This window comes from Sebastes fasciatus, chromosome 17, assembly GCF_043250625.1.
Source record: "Sebastes fasciatus isolate fSebFas1 chromosome 17, fSebFas1.pri, whole genome shotgun sequence".
Lineage (NCBI taxonomy): Eukaryota > Metazoa > Chordata > Actinopteri > Perciformes > Sebastidae > Sebastes > Sebastes fasciatus.
In genome coordinates, this window is record NC_133811.1 from 22,660,377 (window position 1) to 22,672,476 (window position 12,100).

The window sequence follows — 12,100 nt, forward strand, 5'->3', positions numbered from 1 at the left end:
CATTATTCAGATGAGGGAACACACTTAACGAAAGCTTTTAAAGGGCTGTGAAAAGCGATCAAAGGTTTGCAACTACAAGGGGCAAACTTATCTTGACTAACAGCTCATGACTGCGGTTCTGTTCAACATAAAAAAGGGCTTTTTATCTTCAAAAGACCAGCGAGTGTAGAGTCTTACTTGAATGCCTTTGAGGGAAGAGACACCCATGTAGAGAAAGACTCCGTACAGGACTGGCATAGGAATAAACTGTAAAGAGCAGAAGTATAACCACAGTAAAAATGATTCAACTTACAGTTCAGGAAAAGGAAAGACATGACATTTGCTGCACCAGGACAAATGATAAATGCCTGTCATGATTTTAAACGTGAGGCCAGTATTATGCCAGTGAATCTCACCTTGAGCACCGATGTCATAAAAACAGAGCAACCCATGAGGACAAAGATCATGAACCCGGTGACCCGCTGCTCCCGGATGCCCAGAAACTTGGGCTGCTCTCCCGGAGCGGAGCAGCCGGACTCCACCTTCAGGCTGTTAACGTGGGAGATGGAGAGGACGGTCGCAGCCACGAACCACGGCAGGCCCATAATGGAGCACACGCCCAGCATGATCGCCACTACCATCAAATCCAGGTGATAGCCACAGCCTTTCTGTAGGATACACAGGGGGAGAAGAGAAGTACGTATGAGAGTAAAAATACCTCAGAAGGAAAACTAAAAGAGATTATAGTTGAAGCAATTCTGTGAGAGGAACACAGTAGAAGGACAGACAAGAGAATATGTTAGCTTCAACCTCCATTAAGGATGACAGAAAGGGAGAGAGAGAGGACTGCTGAGAGATGAATGAGCTACAGAGGAATAGAGCAAAGAAGGGAGAGTACAGAGAGAAAGCTGGAGGCGGCACAAATGAGTACAAAGTTATAAGAAAATTAATTATAAAGTACATATGTTACATTAATAAATTCAACATAAATTCAAAGTATGACTTTAATATGTTTGAAATGATTTGGAATTTTTTATGACATATGTCTTTTTTCTCTGCTGGATATTAAAGAAAGGGAGAGACGCCGCAGACAAAAATATAATAGACCATCTAAGATACTTCCACTTGAGAAAACTTGAGTGTAACTCGGAGATACAACACAATCAAAGGTTAAATCTCCACAGGCCGGTCTGACCTTGAGCTTGTGCTCCTTGCGGTTGATGATGACTGCAGTGATCTGCTGGTCCATAAAGATGAGGATGGTGCAGAGCAGGGCAGGAAGCGCCGCCACCAGCAGCGTCCACCACGGATTTTCTCCTAGCGGGTCCATCAGCCAGCCTCTGTTCTTTGAAGTCGGCTGCAGGGAAAAAGGTAGGGATGGGCTACGTTTAGTACATTAGGTGTAACATTATTATTTGAGAATATTTAAATACAACATGTTAAATACAATGTTTAAACCTGACCTTACGGAGGAAGTAATAATCATCAATCATGCATGAAGATAGAGAGACATGCTGGAATAGAAGCCTACCTCAAAGCGGTCAGGAACATTCAGTTTAGGAGAAGGGATCCCCATCAGATAGTCCACCAACACCATGACCATGATGGTTATAAACACAGCGAAGTCACTGATAGTGGATCGCACCTACACAACACACAAGCAACACAGTTATTATCTATTTTCTACTGTCACACACAGCCTTTTACTTCAGGTCACTGTCGAGATCCGCCAAAGTAATAATTACATTCATGTCAACAGTAAAAGCATAACAATAGCAGCACCTGCCTACACAGAAGACCAAGTGATAACAGACTAGCTGGTGCTGTGTGGGAGGATGCAAGGAGAAGGCATCGTCTTTCTGTACATGAGACCGCTCCTGCATACTAATGACTGACACAATGTAAACATTTACATAGCACGAGAAGCTTTAAGCTCGATCTACGCACTACTGCATGCACAGAGAAGTAGAAAGACAACCCTGTTCACATGTGAATTTACAGTTTTGTTTTTTTATTTTAACCAGTATTATAAAAAGTACTTTGTTGTTCAAAGCCACGTTTGTGGTGTTAAATGAGCACAGTTTGTAATTTCTGCTGCTAATTTCTGGGAGACTAAATTAAAACAATAAAAAAAGATGGATTTGATGACATCGTGAGGTAGCGTGGGATCATCGGAGATGTTGTCTGCATTGTTAAACAACAACCGTTGCCAGTGAAAATGTAATCTGAACTAAGGAGGCAAACTCTTTATTGCTCCCAATCTTTTCTGTCAACAGAATGGTAAATTGTAAATGGACTTGCGTCTATATAGCGCTTTTCTAGTCTAGACACTACATATCAGCCTTCACCCATTCACACACACATTCATACGCTGCCATCCAAATTTGCCCATCACGATCTAATCTAAATACTCATTCACACGAGGATGGCACAGCTTTTGGGAGCAATTTGGGGTTAATGGTTTTGCTCAAGGACACTTTGACACGTGACCGGAGCAGCCGGGGATCGAACCACCGACCTTCCCATTGGTGGACGACCTGCTCTACCCTCTGAGCCGCAGCCGCCCAACAGAAGCAGCGGCGCATTAGTTTTCCTAAGAGGCAACTCAACAAATAGCTTACAGTTTTGTTCACATGAAGTCATGTTTATTCACGTTATGTAATTTCATTCTAATGAAATAGACGCAAATAGCATTTACTAATGTAACATTAACTTATTATTATCTTACTATGGCGGGGGGGTAGCCCAGCGCTGTTAACTTTATGAACTTTGTTGTTACGTTATGACGTTACCGTACGCATTAGCTTGGTGGCTAGCATGAGCCACTTGTCATCTAATAGCACAACAGTAAGCTGGATTGATATTGAAATATATCAATAAACTCTGTCTCTACTGGATTACTGTGTTGCAAAACATTTTAATGCATACATTTGACATCTTATACCTTAAAGAGTAGTATAACAATAACACATGTAGCAAACATCTCACCCTGGTGGGAAAGTATCTCTCCGTCTTGAACTGCTTAAGAGAGGCGGACAGGAAGAAGGTGGTGAAGAAGAGGATGATGGACCAGAAGAGAACATCTGGGATGTAGGGCCCATGATGACCGCAGGCAGCACCCACAAACTCCCCCTGGAGTTCCTTACACATCTAGAGAAGAAGGAGTGTTAGGTTAGTATTGTAAGCTGTTCCAGTACTAACTTAATGTGTCTGACTTATTGTGAGAGTGAGAATGTATGTACAAAGCAGGATATTGGCTGATGATGTCCCTTTGCTCAACACATCCTATACATGCAAGCGTGGGTGTGATTCCTGCACATCACACTGGAGATCACGGTGTGCTGGTCTCACCGAAACATTGAGGTTGTCCCATGGGATGGAGTCTGGGCTGTATCCTGTCCGGTTCCAGTGCTGCACGACCTGATCTGTGGCGTTGACTGGCGGAGAGCACTGACACCTGGGGACAAACAGAATAAATGCTGAGCGAAGTACGTATGCTTATCTTAAGGTGAAAAAGAGTTCGGTTCGTTTTAAAGTTAATTAAGAACAGAGGATGCTGCAAATCTGCTGGCATCAGTTGTTTTTAAAATTAGCTCAGTTGCAAGGGGGTACTTTTCCTTTCAGCTCTGGGGAAGACATGCACTGGGAACAGCTCCTACTAACCACTACTATTACAGTTGTCAGCAACAAGAGCAGTGTGATCTTAATGGGATACTATTTATATGCACAATACACTACTTTATGTCACCCGTTGGCACTTAACATGGCCATCCCCATGCTCTATTATGTCTCAGAAGATACCGCAGCAGTTTTTGGGTTGATACCATTTGTTAAACAGATTTGGTGCTAAATTTAACCATTTTCTACCCTCGAGAATTGATAAAAATGATCAATAATTCCTCCAAAATACCAAAATAAGACACCAAGACCTTGAGGAACACCATAGAAAAAGCCATGCTGTGATTTGGTATCAAAATCTTTTGACATTTAGAGATTTCTGCAAGAATTGCATTTTTTGGCGATTGGATGGTGAGCACTTCTGTTCTGGAAACTGCTCAGAAACCCCCTTATTGTCAATCTACCTAGGAAAGCCATCTATCCTCTGAATGCTCTAGTTCTGTAGTTTGTGGTTATAAAGTTTCATGAGGCTGTGATTATCCTAGAGGTCACCACAGGTCATTTTATACAGTGAGGTCACGTTTTATAAAATGATCTCACTACAATGAAATGGTTACTATGGGGACCAACATCATCACACATGAATACTATTGGACTCATTGGATCCACAAGAGTTTCAGCTTTAAAGTCATACCCAATTTATGTAATTCTAAGACTGTTCTGTGACCCCAGTATGCAGAAATATTCAAATACACCATTTTAGAATAGGTGAAAATAACACATTTGTACTGCATGCAAACAACTGCATGTTTTTTGCCCCAAAACTGCATGTGATTATCATAAAGTGGGCATATCTGTAAAGGGGAGACTCGTGGGTACCCATAGAACCCATTTACATTCACATATCTTGAGGTCAGAGTTCAAGGCACCCCTTTGAAAATGGCCATGCCAGTTTTTCCTCGTCATAGTGTTATGGGGTTTAAAAAAAGATGGACTAAAAAAAAAAAATGAAACTTAAATGTGAAATTAACTAAAATCTCAGTACTCACGAATACATGGTGAGGTTGTCCAATTCGTTGTGCATGTTGACAGGGTAGTGTTCTCCCAGGTGAAAGAGCTTCTCCAGAGCTTCGTAGATGAAGATGATGCAGATGAGTGCGGCGAAGGCCTCCTCTGTGAATCGGGTGATGTAGCACACCAGGGAGCTAGCATCCGTGGCCACCAGCACCAGACACAGGAAGGCCGTCCACAGACCGATGCTGGTCCGCAGAGACAGGTAGGACAGGCCGTAGTCACTGGGAAAGATGGACAAAGGAGAATGGATACACATTAGGGACAATTAGACTCAGTATTTTGACTCGGCATCGTGTCACAACAACGGCAAACTTGCTTGAACGTACGTGCAGAACTTGAAGAGGATCTTCTCAAACACTAAAACGGGGCCCGTGCTGCCGAGAATAGTGAGGGGCTGGCCTGAGAAGAGGGAGTACGCCACGCCTGTCAGCGAGGCCCCAAACAGAGACTCTATGGCACTCTGTAGACACACAGGAGAGGGAGGGAGTGAGGGAGTGAGAAAGGGAGGATGCGGGAGGTGAAACCACCCAGAGGAGGATAGAGAGGGAAAGACTGAAGGAGAAAAGAGAGAGGTGAAGAAGAGACCCCCCCGACCAGAACACAGAGAGTTTTGATTAAACAGACATCCTGGGCTGCGTCTGAGAGGCTAGATAAACTGTTACAAATGTTCCCACCCTGCTGACTTGTCCGCAGTCATATCTGTGTATGTAGCCTCTCGCCTGCCGAGTTTACTCAGACGCATCACACACACCAGCACACAGACTGTGCCTATGCCAACAGTCCCTGCCCTAGTAAGGACATCTGGGTTAAAAGGAGAGAGAGGCAGACAGAGAGAGGGGGGGGGGGGAGCGATAAAAAGAGAGACACTATATAGCTTGCAGTGTGATAACAGATTAGTGCATGGGCGGCTGAATCATCATCATATCCTATTTGGACAGTGAGTAAAGACCTCACAGTGAAAGACATCCTCCTAAATGAGGATGTGATAGCACGGTGAAGTGGGTGAAAGATTACGGGGACGTTCCTTGACAGACTAAATTACCTGCTTTAGAGAAAAGATGAAATAGGGTAGTTAGAAAATGTGTTTCTCTGTTCTCTGTTCGCTTTTCCATTGGCACTTTTTCGCTATACCAAATCAAACCGTGCCGCGCTGATTTGCATTTCCATTACCAGTTTTAGCGCACTGAGTTCTGCCGTGCCGCGCCCTAGATGGACTCTCTGGAGTAGGGCCAAAGTGCGACACTATATAGCAGTGACGTCTCGCCGGCCAACCACAACCCCCCCTACTCCGCCTCAAACAAGCGTGTGTTGAGAGACCAGAGAGAAAGACGTGTGTGTTCAGGTCTTAGCACTTTTGTAGCTTCTAACTGAATCTCTGGTTTGAAGTTTAGTTTCTCTCCTGCATCGCTGTTTGTACTTTCAGATATCAGCTTTATTTTACTGTTTCGCTTTCAGCTTTATAGGAGTCGTTTTAATTTGCTGATAAATGAAAATCCAACATTTCCTGATTTTGCTGCTTCATAATAAAAGCTTTTAAATAAAAGAATAACAGAGGGCTTCTATTATATAAGAATTTAGGAAATGAAATGTGTTTATCACTGCATTAGCAAGTCTACTAATTATACAGGGAGGAAGAGTACAAGCAGCAAACATAATGGGGGACTTTTATTGTGAACAATATAGGAAATTAAATGTGTTCATCCACTGTTTTACACCCGCTCCTTTGCCATGGTTACACACACCCTCAAGTGGGTATCCCTGTTGTAATGAAGATGCAATTCCCTGCTGTGCTATGCAGACCCGTGTTGAGTCAAGCCAGCACATGTGTATGGAAAAAGGCTACATGAACTGGGATGGACTGTCTGCACTGCAGATCATCACATCTGCATTCAACACTTATATCATGTACTGTATGTACGTACATTAACATGGGTGGTACATGTTAAATGACATGGTGTAAGAAAGCATTTGTGTTGCACACATTGGTTTGAGGGAAACAACAACTTTAGACCATTTTACATCAGATGACTTCTTTGCTTTGACTTGAGGATTCTGGGGAACTTGAGGTTTCACTGTCAATCAGTCACAATAGCATAACAACAAAAGACTCACAATATTCAATTATAAACTCACATACGATAGTCGAATTGTACTAGGTTCTGTTTATCTCACTTGGTACAACATGGCACTTAGACAACTTAGCAGTTGTGGGGTTTGATTCCCACTGGGTTCATGAAAAACACAAGTATCGACTTTTAAGTGTCAAGCTTTCAGACTCACTATGTTTCCTTTTGTCGCCTCCCCGAGTAGACCTCCAAACGTGATGACGGGGGACATGCAGGCGCAGTAGAGGAACAGGACGGAGGCTAGACACTGCAGACTGAAGGAGTCTCTGATGTCGCTCCAGTAGAACGGTAACTTCCGCTTGATGTCCATGATCAGACCTCCAAATATCCTGGAGGAGGGGAGAGGTCCTTTTTAATGTTTGAACTTTTAAGTAGGAGCGCACAATTATAATAATACATCAGTATGTTAAGTAGGGGTAATGAGAAGAGTCAAGTGGACACACTTAATTTAGTTAGATTATTTCAGAAATCCAATGAAATAAAAAAAAATAGTGCAAAAGGCAACTGTGCTTTAATGGTTATGAAGTGAATAATAAAAATGATAAATGTTTGCAGCCATTTAACCAAAGTGGTTCTGCTGTTCTCTTAACACCAACGCCCTGTAAATCGTTATGTGTTCATTTAACACAACCTTCCTGTTGTTCTTTTTATAGTTGGAATTATTTAAATGCAGCGTCTCTTAATATAAGGTGAGTAAAACTGTAATAATGATTATTTACTAGGTGTTGAGGCTGTTTTTACACTAACTAACACTAATTAAAAGGTATTAACACTGCTACTGTTAATGCTGAGGCAGTGTCACAAGCTTGAGTATGCATCTTTATAATTCAATCCCAAAACCTCGATGGTACTGTGATACTTCTGCCGTCCGCCTCTCTTTACTTTGATGGATTCCATTTCACATCTTGTATATCTTCCCCTCTTTCCTCTGACACCTGTCCAATTGCTCTGCTGTGAAGTCTTCTTTCATTTCCTTTTCCCCCACACCTCTGCGAATAACCTCTACTGGCTGCCTCCACAACCCCCTGCTGTCTCTCCTATACAGCTCCCCCGATAGCTTTCTTTACATTAGCCTCTAACGCTTCCTGGCACTCCTCTGTCCTCCAGTAGCTCCCTCATAGCATGAGCCTTTTATAGTCGCGGTGAAAAGCGGAGTGAATCTGTAAATAATACAGTGCCTCGCAACTGATGTGTGCAGAGTGTGTGTTTGTCTGAGGTTTCAAATAAACACATTCTCGCTCTCGCTGTGTGGCCCGGGCTCCAGAGACCCAGCATCAGCATGAGTAATCCATAAATGTCAGCATCTGAGTTCACAGAGTACAGTAGGTATGGAGCTGCTAAAACACACAGTGGTGTTGAGTTTAGGAAATTTTACATTTTGCACATTTTCAAATTCTTGTCTACTTTAATGATATGTGAGGACCTATCTCCACAGCGCTGTGTCAGCACTAAAGAAAGGTCTGGCTCCACATATTATTATTCTGGTATAGGGGGAAAAAAACGCTCCGGCTTGTTTGTATTTCTTTAAACTAATCACAATTGTCTTAGGGCAGCGCTAAGCACAGGGTGCAGGATGCAGGAAGGGGAGCATGCCGGCTGAAATAGGTGGCCAATGGCAGGCTTATGCCAAATTCACACCAGAGCAGCGTATACCCACAGTCTACATCCGGTGAGTAAGACTAGTAAAAAGTAGAAAGCTGCATGGAGGTCAGTGAAAATGTTACGGTGGTTACTTCTTTTTTTTAATATATCTGTTATTTATTCAGTCTATCTTCAAACTCGGTGCCGACTAATTTGGAACGATGTTCGAGTGCTGCTTGGACGGAGACGGATGGAATTTGTGGTTAAGATGACAACGAAAGTGCCAGAAATTGCTGGAGCAGATAAATACCCGTGACTACTGCTACTGAGTCATTTGTCCCTGGAATGAATGCCGATTGTAACCTTTCCCACTGAAGTCAAAAGCCAGAAATTAGAGGGTTTTTGATCCAGAAGGGGATTGATGAGTTTTCTCCTGCAGCTCTTGTTAACAAGAAGCACTTGTCTCAATATAATATACATGATGTATTAAACATGCCTACTTGTGCTAATGAAGTTGTGGATTCAAATAGGACACACTTTAATTCTCAAATATATCTTTATCAACATGTTTTCTAACACAAGTGATATTAATTGAAAAATTACTGGAGTGAGTAAGTTCCAATTATCACTCACCTCCCGGTCCTCTGCAGCTCAGGCCCTGAGTGGTTGTCCTCTTCCTTATCCAGCTCTCCAGCTGGAGACGCAGAGCCGTTGGGTTGGGACGGTCTCTTCCTCTTCATCTGCAGGTCAGGTCAGGTCAGGTCAGGACATTTAAATATAATGTCGTTGCATACAATTCCTTTGCTGTCATGATGCTTTAAATCCATAAGGGGGCACTCTCACTGTGATTATAGTTGTATGAAGTAAAGTGTGATGTACAGAAATACACATGCAGAAAGTCAACAAAAACTTCTAAGTTACTGTTTGTGAGACCAGACTTAAATACAGTATGTGAGGTCTACAGTAGTAAGGGTGTTGGTATGCAGCTGGTTAATGATCTCTGCACCAGTACTTCCCAGGAAAATGTCTGTTTGTGGTACATGATATTTGATTTTCATATATGTAAAACAGACACACCTTTGGATGTGTTATTCATTAAGTACACATTCAACAATATTTGACAGAGAGAACCACTAACCTGAGACGGGACATTCTTGGGGGGCTCAATCCGGATCGTAGGGTCCCATTCTCCAGGAGGCAGGACAGTCACTTGATCAAGGAACTCGTCTATCCCCGACAGCAGATCCGTTCGGTCTTTGGCCTTGTATGCCACGTCGTGGAAAATCTACATAACGAATATTATAAGGAGTTATTAAATGTCTGAAGCAGATCAGTTTTAGGACATGTCAAACTGAAATAACAAGTTACAAAAAGGATCAATCTTTCTCTTTCTCACCTCATCTGTCATTAGTGTGGCCATAGATCTACCAATCTCATGGTACTGAGGCCCTTTGCCGTGAGGACCCAAAAGCAGGAAAAGAAACCTTTGAACAAGACAAATAATCATGAGATACTCCACGAATAACACTGACCTCAATACGAATCACAACAGCACACATTCACTTAAAAGGTACCCTGTGGAATTGCTCTTGTCAACCGTTAAATCATCATTGTTTCTCACTAAAATGCATTGTGGGTATCTTTGAGGATAATAAACATGTTGAATGCATTTTCTTCCTCATAAAACTGACATATCATCAGCCAGTTAATTTTTTTTATATATGTACATTGTTAACATCCATGTTTGTGAGCGAGCAGTCTTCTCCCCTGCCTCTGCGGACACATTGCTATGTTTCTTGGCACGTTCCTGCCATTGTTGATAAGTGAAATACAGTGAAATTGTCTGCAGTAAAGTGTATGGCCTCATGTACCATGCTGAAGCCAAATTTAACTTTTTCGCCCCAATATATACACAAAGAAAATAATATTTGTAATACCGCTGTCAATCGATTCAAATATTTAATCGCAAATAATTGCATGATTGTCCATAGTTAATCACGTTTAATCACAATGTAATCACACTTTTTTTTATCAGTTCAAAATGTACCTAAGAGTTTCATAGGATGCCAGTACCTTTACTCTAGCTTTAAAACTGAGCCCGCTACAAACTCAAATTTGCAAGTTGCGTTAATGCGTTATTATCACATTAACTTTGACAGCCCTAATTTGTCAGTATAAAAGAAAACTAAAGTAGACTTTCTATTTTCCAAAGCCACTATTTTGTGTCTGGTGTGTGATGAGCATTAGAGCTTCACAGGACCACTTGCGTGACTACAGACTTTGACAGACTCTTAGTCGTGTTACTGTAGAGATTACAGAGAAGGAAAACAAGGTTGTGGACAGAGATTTACTGTCGTCAGAACCACAGTAAATCCCCAGGTTATATTAGTCCCATGTGAACAGGGGCTTTTACAAAGGACTTTGTCAGTTTGCTTTAAGTTGCTGCTGGAGCGTAATAACTTATCAGAGTCGGAGTTTCTGGAGTCTTAAAAGTCTCCATCATAATTTCATTCAATTCCAAATGATTGTACCTCGTGGGCACCGGCACCTCTGTGAGGCCTGTGATCAGGACCGCGGGGGACAGTCGTACAAAGGCAATTATAGGCTTCTCCAGGAAGTCCACTTCTCCCACCAGTACGTTGGAGGCTTCGGCACCCGGAGGAATCTTTTTCATGAAATTCATGTCCACCTGAAACCAATGGAACAAATGAAATTAAAGAAATCAGATAAACAAACAAATACTAATAATAAACAGAGAGAAGGAATGAGGGACTAGCTTACAGGAATACACATGCAAACACAGATAGCAGGAATGTAAAGGGATGGCAGCAGGTCGCTTGGATAACGAATGAAAGATAAGGCAAGTTAGGAGCTACATAAACGACTAAGTACTGAGCAAAGATTGTCCGTTGCCGTCTTATCGTGTTCCTGAATAAATATGTGCAACGCTAAATACAGATCTGAGCATGGCAACGATTTCTTTATCACTGTGAAGAAAAGACTGTGCCTTCATCCTTCTTTTGTATCCTCTGACTCACATAAACACTGCACCTTAGTTTTTGGCAGTCATAATGGATGGTTTTATAATGATAAGTACTTATGGCAGTCTGCCATTTGTTTTTGTGGATGAGGTACAAAATGGTAGGATGAATGGAGGCCAAGCGAGGGAGGAATTTTCAAAGCTAAACACAGTTACATAACTGTGGAAGACTTTTACTTCGTTGATCAATTACAGGCAAAGCAATGACTGAAGATGCCTCTTACTGAGCCCAGAAGAAAAGGGCCGATGGGTATGTGATGGTGGCTCTCACACAGGCAGCTTTCAACACAGACCATTGACATGTCTGTGGAAGTCCAGAAGCTGAAGAAAGACACTGATGATCTCATGGGCCCCTCCACCATGATGGACTGTTTCTGTGCTCAGTACTGTGGTTAGGTTACCTTGCTGAAGTCGACACTGCTGCTTTCTCTACTGACCCCTACTTTCGAAGGTCTCCTCTCCATCGGCTTGTGCCCATCCAGGTTGTTCGGGACAGAGTTCCGAGACACCAGTGGTCCTGGGGGGGACAGGGGAACAGGAAGGGGCATGAGAGACAAAGTGGTGACAGAAACTGTTGGTACTTTGAAAGCAAAGACTGGTCGAGAATAGCAACGTGATTCACCATGAAATGCCATTTCTGACTTCATTATTAAATGATATTTATCTTTCATTTTTCTCTCCA

The 12,100-nt window shown here is 42.4% G+C and overlaps 1 protein-coding gene across 14 annotated transcripts in view; it reads right to left on the reverse strand.

Moving 5' to 3' along the window:
• Positions 1-12,100, reverse strand: part of LOC141754859 (sodium bicarbonate cotransporter 3-like) — a 49,597-nt gene that overhangs the window by 6,866 nt on the left and 30,631 nt on the right. For 8 of the 14 annotated variants that reach the window (XM_074614261.1, XM_074614253.1, XM_074614262.1 and 5 more), the window contains 14 exons: positions 11,820-11,935; positions 10,910-11,067; positions 9,775-9,862; positions 9,517-9,663; positions 9,012-9,118; positions 6,952-7,126; positions 4,998-5,131; positions 4,647-4,892; positions 3,331-3,436; positions 2,968-3,129; positions 1,511-1,624; positions 1,175-1,336; positions 396-647; positions 178-246 (listed from right to left, as the gene is read on the reverse strand). In XM_074614261.1, coding sequence (XP_074470362.1) covers positions 178-246; positions 396-647; positions 1,175-1,336; positions 1,511-1,624; positions 2,968-3,129; positions 3,331-3,436; positions 4,647-4,892; positions 4,998-5,131; positions 6,952-7,126; positions 9,012-9,118; positions 9,517-9,663; positions 9,775-9,862; positions 10,910-11,067; positions 11,820-11,935 — 2,036 coding nt within the window. The remainder of the gene's footprint in view (positions 1-177; positions 247-395; positions 648-1,174; positions 1,337-1,510; positions 1,625-2,967; positions 3,130-3,330; positions 3,437-4,646; positions 4,893-4,997; positions 5,132-6,951; positions 7,127-9,011; positions 9,119-9,516; positions 9,664-9,774; positions 9,863-10,909; positions 11,068-11,819; positions 11,936-12,100) is intronic. The other 6 variants (XM_074614254.1, XM_074614264.1, XM_074614266.1 and 3 more) reach the window with 2 other exon arrangements.